Here is a 15,528-nt window from a genome sequence, read left to right on the forward strand (position 1 = left end):
CAAATAAACAGAGGAACCCTCCTACCCTCCCTCCCTCCGTCCAGTGGCTGGATGGGAACATCCAGGCCATGCTGGAAGCTATGTGTCCGAGTCCCTGAGTGACTGCGTGGGGCAGAGCCACTGGCTCCCTCCCTGACAGGGACACCCACATTCAACAGAAGTTGGCACAGCTGGCTCCTTCTCATCCATCAGCTCTCAGCTCCAATGTCAGTAAGACCTCTCCCAACACCCTCCAGGCATTCTCTGGCTCATCAACTGAGTCTGCACGTAGTTGTGATAAACTTCAGAGTCTTCTGTTCATTTATTTGTTCACTTGAATACTGTCTGTCCCAACTAGAATGCAGGCTTCCTGTGGGACAAACACTTCCATCTCTCTTGCTCATGCTGTATTCCCACTGCCTAGAATTGTGCCTGGCACATAATAAAAGCTCAATAAAAATGTGAACGGATGAGTGATACAGCACGTATGTTTCACATACCTCATCTGTAATCCAGGGTCAATACCAAACGCTACCATTTCTTGGGGCTCCTCTGGGACCATGTAGGTTAACTTTGAAAAGTACTAAGTGTTATAGGATTTGGGGTGATAATTTATAGTCGATCTAGATAGGAATCAACAAAGAAAATGTGTTGCTAACCTACTATGTGATTGGTGCAGCCCTCTTAGTAACTCAGTGGACTTTAGCTTCAAATCCATGGTTTTCCTACCTTGTTGTGGGTGTGGTGGTATGGTTCTGGAAGTTTCTGGCTGCACCCCGCTCTGGGACAAAGAGTACAAACGATCTAACTATCCACTGACCCCTTTCTCCCTCCTAAGAGCCCAGCTTTATTCTGAGGGCCAGTTGTTGCCACAGTAAGGTAAATGGTCAGAAGATGAAGCTGCCGGGTGGGGTGTCTGGGAAACTCTTTACTGGGTAATGACACCTTTTACGCCCTCCCCTTCTTCCTTCCTACTTCCTCCCACAGTAAATATGGGTGCATTTCCAAGACTAGCCCTTAGTGTGCTTTTGTTCCAGTTAGAAAAAAAAACTTACATGCGAGCATTCGAAGGGGGAAAAGACATTTCCTGTGGGCAGACACGTGCCTCTGGGAGCTGGGCCTGCATTTCTGAACCACCCGACCCTCGGCTGACAGCTCCGAGCAGTACACCAACCGCAAAACCACCCACAGAGCCCTGGCTTTGGACTGTGGGACAATCGAGGGTGGAAAGAGTTTGCTAAGGGCAGAGCTGAAAGATAAAAGGACCCGCCACACCAGCCCTGGAAGGCTCTCTCCTTTTTCTGTCGTTTGTTTTTTGTGTTTAGTTTAATGATTTATTTTGAAATAATGTCAAAGTGACAGAAAAGTTGCAAGAACTATTCAAAGTAATCCCCTTCATGCAGACTGGTCAGTTAACATTCGGTTCCATTTACTCCGCTGCCCTCTCCTCGCCACCGCCCTCTCCCTCTTTCCCTGCGTAGATCTGGACCCACTGCTCCTCCTCCTCTTCTGAATCACTTGAGCGCACCGGGCAGTCACGATGCCCATCATCCCTAAGCACTCCGGTGTGGACGCCCAAACTAGAACACTGACTGCCCGAGCCTCCTCTGACTGCTCAAGTGAAATGTAAAACTTCTATCCAAAAATCACTTCTTTTGGCTTGCTGTTAAAAGTAACCACATCTAGCTGAAACCGGTTTGGCTCAGTGGATAGAGCATCGGCCTGCGGACTGAAAGGTCCCGGGTTCGATTCTGGTCAAGGGCATGTACCTTGGTTGCGGGCACATCCCCAGTGGGGGGTGTGCAAGAGGCAGCTGGTCAATGTATCTTTCTCATTGACGTTTCTAACTCTCTATCCCTCTCAATTCCTCTCTGGTAAAAATCAATAAAACATATATATATATATTTTTTTAAAGTAACCACATCTACAATGTCATCCTGATGAATTCAATAAAAAGAAATAATTTTAAAAATGAAAAAACACAAGAAAAAAAACTAACCAAATCTAATATCCTCTGGGTCCCTAAAGTTCCTGGGGGAAGAGGGAACAATCATAGGAAGCTCAGAGTTTCAGGCCTCATCTTGCCTTCCTCCCCGGCCACCCTGTGGGCCCCCCTTTGGTTCCTTATAGCTGCCACCCTTTCAGCCTCAGAACTTTTCAGTGGAGGTAAAATTCAGGTAACACAGGATCAGGTCACAGTGAGCAATTCGGCGGCAGTTAGTACACGCATAATGTTGTGTGACCATCACCTTTCCCTAGTTCCAAAACATTTTCATCACCCCAGAGGGAAACCTGTACCCACTAAGCAGTCAGTCCCTAGGCCCCTTTTCCCACAACCACCAACTGACTTGTCTACGGATTTCCCTTTGGGACACTTCATATAACTGGAATCACACACCCCACGCTGCTTCGGAACTTCGCACCAGCTGTTTCCTTCTCCCAGAGGCTTTTCTCTGCTCCAACTCCAACTGGTCCTTTAGGAATTCACTTCACCAGCACTTCATGAAGCAGCTCTCCTAGGGCCTCAAGTCCCCCAACACATGCCCCCATAAAAATCTGAAGTTTCTCTTGTCAGCTTTTCTCACAACTACATTTATTCTACGAGGCTATTTCATTTGTGTTTCTTGTAGTCAGAAAGTGTATCAGGCAGGGACATGTCTGCCTTATTTATCACTGTATGTTGACAACTCGTCCAGAATCTGACACATAGTAAGGCGCTCAATAATACTTTGTGAATTGACTGAATAGGTGATTATCAGTGGCTGGTGAGCCGGGCAGCCCCGCCCTGTCCTCCCCAAGGGCCTCGCACATGCCCATATATGGACATGCCAGGGTCCGAGGTGCAGGCCTCTGCGACCTCACAATGCCCAGGCCCCGCCCCAGCGTCTATAAGAGGCACAGGACCAGGCCCTGGTTCACAGCCCACCAAGTTCCACCTGCTCACAGGTTGGCTGGCTCAGCCAAGGTGGTTTCCCTGCTCTGAACATCTAGGCCAGTTCCACCCAGCACCATGGCCAGATACAGACGCTGCCGCAGCCGGAGCAGGTGCCGCCGCCGGAGAAGAAGATGTCATAGGCGAAGGAGGCGCTGCTGTCGGAGGAGAAGGAGGAGAAGAGGTAAAAGGGGTCCCTATCTGGGTACAGAAGCCACAAAGAGCTGGGCAGAACTGAGGGTTCTGCCACACTAAAATGTTCTCTCTCCCCGTTTTGCTTCCTAGCGTGCTGCCGCCGCTACAGGTGTAGAAGAAGATAAGATGCCTTAAGATGCTGAAGGCACAAGCTAGCAAGTCCACACGCTCTGCCTGACTTTTACCAGCTACAACACCCTCTTGCTACACCTTGAACATGGCATCATCTCAATGAAGTGAACATGGAACAGGAGCCTGCTAACGAACAACGCCGCCTGTCAATAAATGTTGAAAAAATAACTCCTCTCTTATGTCTTTGCCTTGAGAAGGGAGTTCAGGGGAGAGGAGGGCTGGGGATTAAAAGTGGGGAATGCCCAGCCAGTGTGGCTGTGTTTGAGCTTCGACCCATGAGCCAGGAGGTCAAGGTTTGATTCTCAGTCAGGGCACATACGTGGGTTGCTGGCTTGATCCCCAGAGGGTCTGTGCAGGAGGTAGCCGATCAATGATTCTCATCATGGATGTTTATATTTTAAAATAATAAAAGGGGTTGAAGATGCCAGGAAGAGGGGACATGAGTGACAGTTGTCACATTAAATCTTGGTCCAAACTCCTGACTGCTAAGTCAATCAAAAGCTGCCTCCCAACCCCCCCTTAGAGATCCCCCAGTGGGGACAGGAGCCGAGCCATTCTGTTCCTGAGCCCACCTCCCGCCAACACTGAGCTCTATGACACCTGCTGGCAGCTTGAAACGGACCACAGAAACTCGTGCAAAGGCTACAAATCAGGACTTGCTCTCCCCTGCCCCTGTCACAGAGAGCCAGGTAAACATTTACCAGCTCCAGCTCATCACTATATCCCACCATCCCCAACGTGCCCACAGTTTTCGGCCCAAAGCTCCCCTAGGTCTGGGTACAGGGATGCCCAGGTGGTGGCTGAACTAAGCTTTCACATTTAACATGACCATCTTGTCTACCCACTCGACCCACATGATACACTGAGGGCTTGAAACCCCAGGATGGTGTGGAGATGGTTCACAAAACACTTTGGACAACGGCCTATTTGGCTCATTTCACCATCTCATGGCGGCGGAGCAAAGCCCACGGCTCAGGCCCTATCCCTAAAGGGCCATCTAGAACCTCCGAAACATGACCATGACCTGCATGTTTCGGCATCATGGTGTACAGGTGTTTGGCATTCACTTTTAGGCCCCATACTGGCCTTGCCACACAGGCACGGACAACCCTGTCTTTCCAAGTGAGGGTGTTAAATGGGGGTCGCTGGATGCTTCCTATACCCAGTCAGACGATATCGCTGATAACTGGACACAGACCTCCCTGGCCACCTTAATGCATATGAACACCGGGTGAAATTAAGCTTCTGTATTAGTTTCCTGTGGCTACTGTAACAAATTCCACACACTTCATAGCTTACAACAACTCAAATTTATTATCTTACAGAATTCCACAACGGGTCTCACAGGGCTAGAGTCAAGGTGTGGGCAGGGCCGTGTTCTCGTCAGCTCCGAGAGGCCCCACCTCCATCTTCAAAGCCAGTGGCTAGAATCTTTAAAGCTCTTCCTGTGACTCTCCTGCTGCCTCCTTCTTCCAACTTTCAACGACCCATGTCCCTACATTTGAAATCACCTGGGATAACCCAGGATGAGTTCCTATCTCCAGATCCTCAACTCACCCAGAAAGCTCAGAAAGGGAAACCAGTTGCTAAGATTCTGATTCTGCTTTAATGGGATCATCTCAGTACAGTGAGAGGGGTGGGAAGGAGGGGCCAAGGGCACAGACTCTCTTGCCCCTTATTTGCAGTGACCTTGAACAAGTCATTTAATTGCTTTGTGCCTCAGTTTCCCTGTTGGAAATGGGGATTATAACAGTGAGGAGTAAATGAGTAAATGTATGAACGTGAATGAAATGCTTGGCATACAGTAACCATTAGATAACTGTTGGATAGAAAAGCAATAATGAAGGCCCACGCATGGCGCAGCTTCTCAGGTGGTGAGGGAACTTCAGGAATGGCTATGTGGGGGTTGCCACCAGCTGGATGAGAGAAGGGCTTAGATGTGGACAAGAAAAGGTTGGCAAAGTCCCACCTGCTACAGGGATCGGGAAGGGGTGGCTTGCCCTTCCAGGCCCTGCTGGCCGTGGACCCTGGCTCTGTTTTCTTCACAGAGGAGCTGGCCAGGGTGAGGACAATGGTGGGGTGGGGCTGCCAAGTCATAGTGGGGGGCCCCTTTATATACAAGTGCTCGAAAAGCTGCTGGCAGACCAGACCAACATTAACAGCAAGAGCAGGTGGGCAGGCCTCAGCCCTCCTCCCTGCCCCCAAAGCCAGCGACAGCCTCAGCCTGCAATCACAATGGTCCGACACAGCGCCAGGAGCCTGAGCGAACGCCCACATCAACAAAGCCAGGAACAAGAGCAGGATCCGAATGCAGAGGACAGCCAGGACGGGAGGACACTCAGAGGCCGCTGTCACTACAGACGCAGGCGCTGCTCCCGAAGGCGGCTGTACAGGATCCACAGAAGGCGGCGCCGCTCATGCCGGAGACGCCGGAGACGTTGCTGTAGGCACAGGAGGCACCGTAGATGTTGGTCTAGTCCTATTTACTCACGCTCTGGGCACCCAACACCTCCAGACCATGCCCAGAAGGGCAGTGGGAGGCTCATGATACCCTGGGATCCTACCCCATTTGACAGTCCCCAATCCCCAGCCCCACCCAGGTTGTCTGGATTGCCCTATGATCAGAACTTTCTTTTCCAAAAGGTCGCAGAAGATGCAGGAGGAGAAGATACAGAAGGTGTCGTTAGACCTTCCTGGGCCCATCCATCACACACCTGGTTGGAAATCAAGGAAAAGTCACCTGACAAGGAACCACCTCACATGACCACAGCAATCCCTCCATGCTGGATGCCCAAACCCTGAGCCCATAAGTTCTTGAGTAAAATGAGCAAGTCATCTGCCAAATAAAGCTTGAGATAAGAAACTTGCTGGCTTGTCAGGGTCTCCTTTATGCAAATCATACGAACATGGCTTCCCTTCTTTGGGGAGGAAAGGGGCGGGGGCTAGGCCAGGGAGTTCAGTAGAGTGCTCCTGGGAGATAGGCACGTTGAATTACCTGTGACATCCCCTGTCACCCAAGCCAGGTTTGCCTTTTGTGATGCTAAAAGACACACTATTCCACCCTGACCTTCCCAGTTCCTTGTCATCCCCATCTGCGGGGTCTTGAACCTTAGGATGTGTTGGGTAGCTTGGGAAAGTATGCTGAGATAGGAAGGCCTGGCATAGAGGAAACAAAAGAAAGGGGTAAATTAATGTGAGGCCTGTGGGCCACTAGATTGAGATGGGACTCTGTGTACCAGTCAACAGGGCTGCACTCTGGGGGCTCCAGGCAGAACCCGTTCTCACCCCTTCCTAGTTTCTGGTGGTTTTGTCATCCTGGAGTTCCTTGGCTGTGACCACATCACTCCAGTCTCTGCTTCTGTGGTCACAAGGCCTCCTCTGTGAAATGTCTGCCTCCTCACGGGGACCCTTGTGACTGCATTTAGGGCTCACCCAGCTAACCCAGGATAATCTTCCCATTCAAGATCCCTGGCGGGGGGAGAAGGGGGACAGTGGGGCTCAGTGATTGAGCACCAACCCATGAACCAGGAGGCCACAGTTAGATGCCCAGGTTTCGGACTCAATCCCCCATAGAGGGTGTGCAGGAGGCAGCTGATCAATGATTCTCAACATTGATGTTTCCCTCTCTCTTCCTCCCTGAAATTAGTTTTGTTTTTGTTTTTTCAAAGATACCCAGAGTCATTATTCAGTTTATCATAGCCACCAAGAGTTTAGGGCAGAAAAATGGCAAACTTTGATTTACATGTTGGAAAATGGATACGAAGGGAACTTAACTCAGCCCTCCTTTGCTGAAATTGTGTCCTATGGGGATGTGTAGCTAAAGAGACCTGTGACCCCAAAAGCTTAGGAGCGCTGCCTTCAAAGGGTGATTTTCGGGGGACAGGAAGTAAGGGTTTTCTTTAGATTGACGGAAGTGTAGCTGACACCGAGGACACAGATTTTAAGTACACCTGCGTAGGCACCACCCAGGTCAAGAAAGTGTACATTTCCAGCCCTTCCCACCACAAGGCTCCTCTGTGTCTCCAGCCCCCAAAGGGAGCCACTGTCTGACCTACTGTCACATTCTGTCAACAGCTCTCCTAGACTGGGTGTTTCTGGGATGTGACCGGGGAGGGTGGCGGGGGGTGGGGGGGGTGCTTCTGGAAATTCTATCCCTAACTGCCATCCCAACTCAAAGGGGAACTTTTATAAGAGCAAATGAAGCCAGATGGAGGAGGCAACCTGGCAGGGGAGGCGGCATCGGCACTGGCCTGGTGTTCTGCCTCTGCCCTGCTCTTCAGGTGGCAAGCGCTCAGTGGGGCTGCTCATGGCTGAGGTTTGAGGCAGGTGTCAAGACTCAGGTATCCGAGGGTGGGGAGCTCAAGAGGCACCTTTGTGATGTCAGCACCCTGCCTACAGCCCTCAAAGCCCCTCCACTTTCCCCCAGAGGCCTTCCTGCCCAGTCTGGAGAGGCAGCCAAAGCAGACATGGGTTCCCACTGTGCCAAGCTAGGCACAGGCCACAGCCGGGGCCACGAATCCTCCATGAAGAAGCTCGTGGCCTGCGTGAGTCAAGATAACTTCTCCTTGTCCTCAGAGGGTGAGGAAGAAGAGGAGGGAGAAGAAGAGGAGGAGGAGGAGGAAGAGGAGGAGGAAGAGGAGCTCCCAGTACAGGGCAAGCTGCTGCTGATGGAGCCTGAGAGGCAGGAGGAGGGCGCCGAAGATGACCCTGTGGCCCAGCAGAGCCCCGAGCCCAAGCAGACGCACTCCTGACCCCCGATGAGGACCCAGGAAGAGCTGCCTGCTGCTATTCCAGCGAGAAGAACTTTCAGAAAAGAGCCAATAAAATCTCCAAAGAAACTCTACTCCCCCTTTCTGGTCTCCTCAATCCTGTGCCTGTGGTACCATGTGTGTGCCCCTGTACATGTGTGCGTGTGAAGAGCAGAAATCAATCCTGCTCCTGACATCCAACCAGAAGTTCTCACAAGGTCCACTCTCTGTGACTTTTCCACCCTCCCCTGTTTTAGGGGACAAAAATGTGGTGGCCTGGGAAGGAAAGTCATCTCAGCCAGTCCCTTCTCTGGGGGTGTACACATAATGGGACAGAGGGGGAGCAGGTGAGTACGCAGGCTGAGGGTGCCTGAGGGGACAGTATACTCTCCCTCAGCAAAGCTCCCATCCTGATACTCTAGCCATCAGTTTTGCTAAGGAGTACTGGCTTGTGGGTTCAGCACACCAGGAATCAAACCTCTTTCTGTTAGTTGTGACCTTGAGCAAGTCACTGTCTGTCTTTGAGCCTTGGCCTGCCCCTCTCTGGGTCAGGGTGAAATTAGTAGTGCCCTCTAGGTCAGTGGAAGCGCTGAGTGGGCCCACGCCAGGCACACTTGAATGAAGATGGTATTATTGTGGAATGAGGTGGCTCATTGGCTCTGATTCTGGGGTCAGAGGATGTGGTGGGTCTTAGTCCTCAGCCTGTGATTCTTCTGCTGCCACCCTCATATTCAAGGTGACACCCGTGCTCACAGAGGCTCATGTCTGCCTTTATCAAGGGTCTGGCTGTCGGAGCAGAACCCATGTCCTCATGAAAGCAACAGGCAAAGGGAGCCCAGAGAAGCCGCCAGACACAGATATAAAACCCAGGCCCTCTGGCCACTTACTTACTCTGGCCACTCTGCGGTCCATCCTGTTCCTGAAGAAATGACACATGATCTCCACCCTCTGCCCTCAGTAGGCCCCCGAGCACCAGCCACTTGGCTGAGTAGAATCCTGACGGCTGTTGGGGGAGGGAGTGGCAGTTTTTCCTGGGAACTCTCAGCTACTTGGGGGGGGGGGGGGTTTAGGGTTAAAGAGGCCTTGGGTTACTCAGAGGGGAGGCCACCATTAAAACTTGCAGATAGAAGAGGACAAGTGATGTCCAAAGCAGGAGGCCCCGCTGTCTGTAAGTCTTAACGGATTCCTACCCATACCCCTGACCCAGTACCTCAGTCAACCAGCTGCTTTTATCGAAGTCCCAGAGATCCACCTGCCCATTCAGTCAAATATTTGTCAAGCCCCCTATGTAGTCACTATGGGCTTTAAGATGAACAAAACACAAGTCTCCATCCTTCTACACACTCTGGCATATGGAAATAGGGAATCAGCAGGGCAGGGGGGAGTGGGGAGGAGAAAGGACGCAGAAAGAATCTTCACAGCATGGCCAACCAGCCCACTGAGCCCACACAAGGCAAGGCCATTAGAACAGAGCCCATGTGGCCTCTATAATCCCCTCTGACCCCTATGGACCATAAGGGGTGGGCCTGGGTTTGGATCCTGGCTCTGCCACTGACTATCTGTGACTCTGAGCCTGCTCCCTCTTTATAAAATGAAACAGTCATGCTGGCCTCATAGGGTTCATTTAGGATTGCTGGGACAAATGCTCACAAACTTCGTGGCTTAAAACAACAGAAATCTATCCTCTCTCATTCTGGAAGCCAAAGTCTGAAATCAAGAAGTCAACTGGGCCATAGGCCCCTCCCCCAGAGGTCCCAGGGGAGAATCCTTCCTTGCCTTGTGCAGCTCATGGCAGCTCAAGGTCTTTGGCTTGTGGCTGCATAACTCTAATCTTTGCCTCTGACTTCTTGTGGTCTATTCTCATAAAGAGGATGTGTGTCTTCTCTTCTGTTTTATAAGAACACTTGTGCTCTGGCCAGTCTGACTCAATGGTTACAGCCTTGGCTGCAGACTGAAGGGTCTTGGGCTCCATCCGCTCTGGGTCAGGGCATGTGCAGGAGGCAACCAATCCATGTTTCTCTCTCCCACCCCCTCCCCTTCCCTTCCACTCTCTTTTTTTTTTTTTTAAATATTTTATTGATTTTACACAGAGAGGAATTGAAAGGGACAGAGAGTTAGAAACGTCAATGAGAGAGAAACACCGACCAGCTGCCTCTTGCACACCCCCCACTGGGGATGTGCCCGCAACCAAGGTACATGCCCTTGACCGGAATCGAACCCGGGACCTTTCAGTCCACAGGCCGACGCTCTACCGCTGAGCCAAACCGGTCCCGGCCCTTCCACTCTCTTTAAAATTCCATTTTTTTTGGGGGGGGGGGGGGCTGGGGAGGAATATCCTCAGATGAGGAGATTAACGAAAAAAAAAGAACATTTGTGATTGGATTAGGGCCCACTTGATAACCAAGATACACTCTCCTTAACTTACATCTACAAAAAAATGCTTTTTCAAAATACAGTCAAACTGACAGGTTCTGGGGTCAGGACCTGGACATACCTTTTGGGGGCCACCATTTCAACCCACTACAAAGGCTCCCGTGAGACTCAAGGACAAAACTGCCTAGAAGGGGGGAGGGATGCCCATTAATGAGGGTGGTTGTCGCTTGAATGATGTGACAATCTTGTTAAGAAATAAACTGTAATAAAAGCAAATGATAGTAAAGTCTCATAGCAAGAGGAAAGTGTTGATGAGGATAGAGGAGGCGACGTAGATGTGGGCTGGGGGGCCTGCCAGGGGAGGGGAGATGAACACAGAAGGAGTTTCAAGGGGAAGAGGGGGAAAGTGCAGGCTGAGAGTGGCCAGGAGCTAAGCCCAAGGGTGTTGGCCAAGGCGTGGCAAGGATTGAGCTGCTATGTGCTGGTATGGTCTCCATGCTAACAGACTGGGCTTTTTTCCGTAGGCGCCCAGAGATCTGAGTGGGGCGGGCCTGTAGGTGAGGCTTCATTAGTAGGGAGGGAGGCGGGAGGCAGGAATCTGAAGGAGGAAGAGGGCTTTCAACTGCCTCCTGTGGCTGGACAGGCATTTCAGGTTCACAAGAATACCCGGAAGGAAGGAATGACATCCCTTTGTCAGATAAGGAAGTCTCAAAAACCAAAGTGACCTACCCTAGATAGGAATCAGCATACACTGGGATTGAACCTTGCTCTAAATCTCCCAAATTTAAATCTTGACTGGGAAGTGGGCTTGCCAAGCAGCCCCCTTGACCACAGATCAGTTCATCCCATTACTCTTATCATTCATCCATCCAATAAGCCATCCAATCCATTCACCATCCATCTACTCACCCAGCTATCCTTGCTCTATCTTATCAACCACCCGCCCCCAGCCAAGTATCACTGAGGTCAGACTGTGCCCTGGCCTCTAAGCCGATGGGAGGAATAAGAAAAGAGCTGGAATGTTTAGCCATGTTTATTGAGCTCATACTGTGGGCTGTCGCTGAGCCAATCGCTGTACACTGATTCTCTCACTTAATTTGTCTGGCATCCCAGAGAGGTAGGTATTCTTATTGTCCCCACTCTACAAAGACAGGGGAACTGGGATTTGGAGGGATGAAAACCCAGGTGAGTGACCCATAAAAAAAGAAAAAGGTAGATCTGGGATGTGGGTCCAGCTCAATGTGACTCAAAGGTCCCTACTCTTAACCAACAGATGGGATTACCCTAGAGGGCCCCTGAAAATTGCTCCACCCTAGGGGTTAGTGTAAGAGTTAGGGGCCTTTGTCCCAACCAGGCCACATCTGTTACACCTCCATGCCTGTGCCATCACAATTGGGCCCAACTATATAACTGGGGGGGTGCCAGGGCCCCTGCAAAGCTGGGTGTGCTGGAAGAAGAGGAGGAGGAGGAGGCGGCCTCTGCCCCCACAAGTGGCCTCCCATGGACACCAAGTCACAGAACCCTCCCACCACCCACACCCAGCCCCATAGCAACTCTCGGCCCCAAAGCCACACCTGCAATTGCAGCCACCACTGCCAGAACTGCAGCCATGGCTGCACCCGGAGCCAGAGTTGCAGCCGAAGCCGGATCTCCAGCCAAAGCCCAACCGGCCACCAAATCCAGACTCCAAGCCCCAGCCCACCACCAAGGCATCACAAACGCACCACGAACTCCCACCACTGCCCCGTGAGGCCCACCACCCACTCCTGCAGCAACACCAAGAACAGAAAGAACTTGGAAGGAAAAGTGAGGAAGAGGAAGGTGGTCAATAGGAGACAGCAGGTGTACAAAACAAAGAGGCGAAACTCAGGTACTATCCACGCAGGTGGGGAGGGGTGAGAGGGGCTGCCCAGCTGGATGATGGGGGGGCAGTGAGGCGAAGGCTGCAACCTCCAAGCCAAGAAGGAGAAGAAACCATGGCAGTTGTGTATGTGGTACATTGATGGACTAGTTCTTCCAATAAGTTGGATGGGTTGATTAGAAAATAGATAGGTGGCAGGTTAACTGGATAGAAGGATGGATGGGGGGTGGGAGCTCGGTGGATAAATTCATTAGAAGTGTGGTTAGTAGAGATATGAGTGATAAGAGGGTTAAATAGTTAAGTGGATTGATGGGTGGATAGAATGCAGTTGAATGAGTGGAAAGTTTAGATATGGTTGGAAGGATATGGATGGTGAACTGATTGACTAGGTGTGTGAATGATTAAATCATTGTGGATAAATAAATGTGCAGGTGAACTGCTGGATGGTTAATTGGATGGATGGATTTAATGAACAAATGGAAGTTTCAAAAGATGGGTAGCCTGGATATAGTTGAAAGAATTAAATGAATGTTAGATGAAAAGACTGGGTGATTCATGGATGGGTCATGAGTCACCCAGTCTTTATTTTTTCACACTGTCTTTTTAAGTGTATGGGATGGATGGATTCACATAGGTCAAAGGTAACTTGACCTATATAGTTTATGCTCTATCCATGCCCACATTTGATTACAAATGAAAAGTCCCAAGACTCGAAGGAGAGGGTTAGTGACTTCATGAAGCACAACTTCTAAAAGGTCCCTTTCCTATTCCTATCACTTAGGGCGGAGATGCAACTGAGATCGCACTCCATGGCTTGTTCCTGTGTCAGTTTCACCCAAATGAGAAACACCATCGTGCATGGAATGCCAGAGGGAAGTCAAACTTTTTGCAGGAACGTGTTACTACAAGTGATTTCTACGCAACAATGATTAAAGCTTGTCCACTGGATGACTTTCCTTGTGTTGGCATTTTTATTTCACTAAAGGTGTCCTGTGTTTGGGGGCCTGGTTTGGTAGCACAAAGAAGAAAGGAGGTTTCAGAGGGAGCAGGGACATGCCTTGTGATGAAACCTCATGGAATGTAAGGAGCGATGCCAGCACAGAGGCAGAAATGAAAGGGGGGGGGGTGGAGACACCAAGAAACCTTTGAAGTAGACAACACTCTGTTTGTGCAGAGCCTTCTTTAGCCCTACATGCTCACACACGGGATGCCCTGGGCCCACACACTGTTCATGTAAACCGCATGTAGTAGGCAGCCCAGGAGCATAGGAGACAGGTGGGAAGAGGGGTTAGAAATGTGCATCTTTGAATCCTGGTTTATCCTAGCTCACATGTCCCTGCTGTGTGCCTCACTTGTTTCAACTTTCAATAAGGGACCAAGTGTGTTGAGGGCCTGGTGAGGACACACAAGCCCTTTCTCTGTCCAGAGAAAGCACACACATTGTCGGTCACAATAAGCTGTATCAAGGGGACAAGGCAACATAAAGGAGAGCAACTCTGGTGGGGTTCCAGGCCAAGGAAAAAGCATGTGTAAACAACCTGGGGTCTTCCAAAGACTGGGGAGGCTGATACAGGGGACTCAGCTGACAGGAAAGGAGGTGGGAGTGCCAGGAGGGACCAGGCTTTGCAGGGGCTTGCAGGCTGGAGAACTTGGAGAAGGCCTAATATGTACAGTATTTAAGGATAGTGTTGGCTGCTGTGCAGAGGCTGGATTATAGAGAACAGACGGGACAGAGGAAGAACCATTGGTAGATTGTGGCCAGAGGAACTGAAGGGTGACATTCCAATGGTCATCATCTCCAACGGTGATGGAGAGGGTACTACCATGGGCGGAGGGAGGAGTTCCTCCTCCAGCAAACATTTTTTGTTGTGAGCCCTCACATGAGGATATTTTTTCCTGCTGGTTTTTAGAGTGTAAGGGGGAGAGGAAGGGGGAAAGACAGAGAGAGAGAGAAACATCAATGTAAGAGAGACACATTGATTGGTTGCCTCCCAAACTCACTCTGACAGGGGCTGGAAATTGAACTGCAACCCAGGTATGTGTCCTTGACTGAGAATCAAACAGGAAACCCTTTGGTGACTGGGTCAATGCCACTGACCAAGTTCAGCAAACATTTACTGGGCACCTACTTATACAGGCATGGGGTAAGTGCTAGGGGGAAGACAAAGGTGAAGAGAGCCCTACAGGCACATAGCTTCCAAATGAATTAGGAGATGAAAAGCTGTGTCATTAGATGATTAGATCAATCACCAAGAGAAAACTTCAGCCTTCTCATCTATAAATCGGGTCTCTTGCTGGGTGGCTGGAAGGTTCACTGAGATCATGTGTGAGTAGTCTCTAGGCTCAGCACATAGTAGGTACTCAATGGCGCTTTGCTATTATTAATAGAGCATATAAAAGTGCTAGACAACATTTTTAAAAGAAATGCTAGTTGCCAGAAACAAGGACTAAGGAATGGTCAGAGTCCCTTGTAAATTATCTTCAAAACTCACAAGCCTTGATTTTACACTGGCTCCCACAGTTCTAGCTGGGGGACCTCAGACTACTCACATTTGCTCTGAGATTTACTTGTCACATCTGTCTAGCAGGGTAATGGCTCCAACCTCAGGATATCAGCAACCCAAGGCATGTAAGAGCACCTAGCCCAGTGCCGGCACATGGTTGCTCTTATTCCCTTCTGTGTTTCATTTGGGCGGAAGGAATGAGGGGGAACGTGGAGGTGAAAGATGAAACAGATGTGGAAGTGAGGGGGGTGGCTGCAGTGGAGGGAGAGGGAAGGGGGCGTTATTGTGGTGGTTATTTCATAACAGATACATAATATTTCATTATAAGCAATAATATGTCAATTAAAGCTCAATAAAAAAAGAGAGTGAGTTTTGCAGGGCAGGCAGTGACATACAGTAGAAGGTCCTCTTTGAGAGTTCAGCTGTGTGGCCTTAGCAAGTCATTTCCTCTCTCTGTGCCTCAGTCTCCTCCTCTATAAAATGGGACACTAAAGTGTCTCCCTGGAGGGGTCACTGGGGTTCGCTGAGATGATGACCATGCAAGCATCCACAGAGGGCCTGGGATACAGTCTGCACTGTGTCCCTTGACCCCTCACAGAAGGGCAATGTTCCAGGTTGATACCACTTCCCTCTGAGAGAGTGGGGTAGGGCCGAAACAGGCTGGAGAAATGACCATTTACTGAGCTCATAGTACCAGGTGCTGCTTTTAAAAAGTACATTTTTTATTGATTTCAGAAAGGAAAGGGAGAGAGAAATATCACTGGTGAGAGAGAATCATTTATTGGCTGCCTCCTTGCATGCCCC

General features: G+C 50.2%; 2 protein-coding genes across 2 annotated transcripts; both read left to right on the plus strand.

Moving 5' to 3' along the window:
* Positions 1-2,989: 2,989 nt before the first annotated feature.
* On the plus strand, positions 2,990-5,685 carry PRM1 (protamine 1; the record flags this gene model as incomplete). The annotated part of the gene is made up of 3 exons (XM_084880828.1): positions 2,990-3,095; positions 5,287-5,300; positions 5,599-5,685. 3 exons carry the CDS (start codon positions 2,990-2,992, stop codon positions 5,683-5,685), a joined length of 207 nt encoding a protein of 68 aa, XP_084736954.1.
* A 2,019-nt stretch (positions 5,686-7,704) lies between these two features.
* PRM3 (protamine 3) lies at positions 7,705-7,989 on the plus strand (the record flags this gene model as incomplete). Its single annotated transcript, XM_084880972.1, has 1 exon — positions 7,705-7,989. The coding sequence occupies one exon, from the start codon at positions 7,705-7,707 to the stop codon at positions 7,987-7,989; it is 285 nt and encodes a 94-aa protein (XP_084737098.1).
* Between the last annotated feature and the right edge of the window lie 7,539 nt (positions 7,990-15,528).

This window comes from Pipistrellus hanaki (genome assembly GCF_964339955.1).
Source record: "Pipistrellus hanaki genome assembly, chromosome: 4".
In the NCBI taxonomy this organism is placed as follows: Eukaryota; Metazoa; Chordata; class Mammalia; order Chiroptera; family Vespertilionidae; genus Pipistrellus; species Pipistrellus hanaki.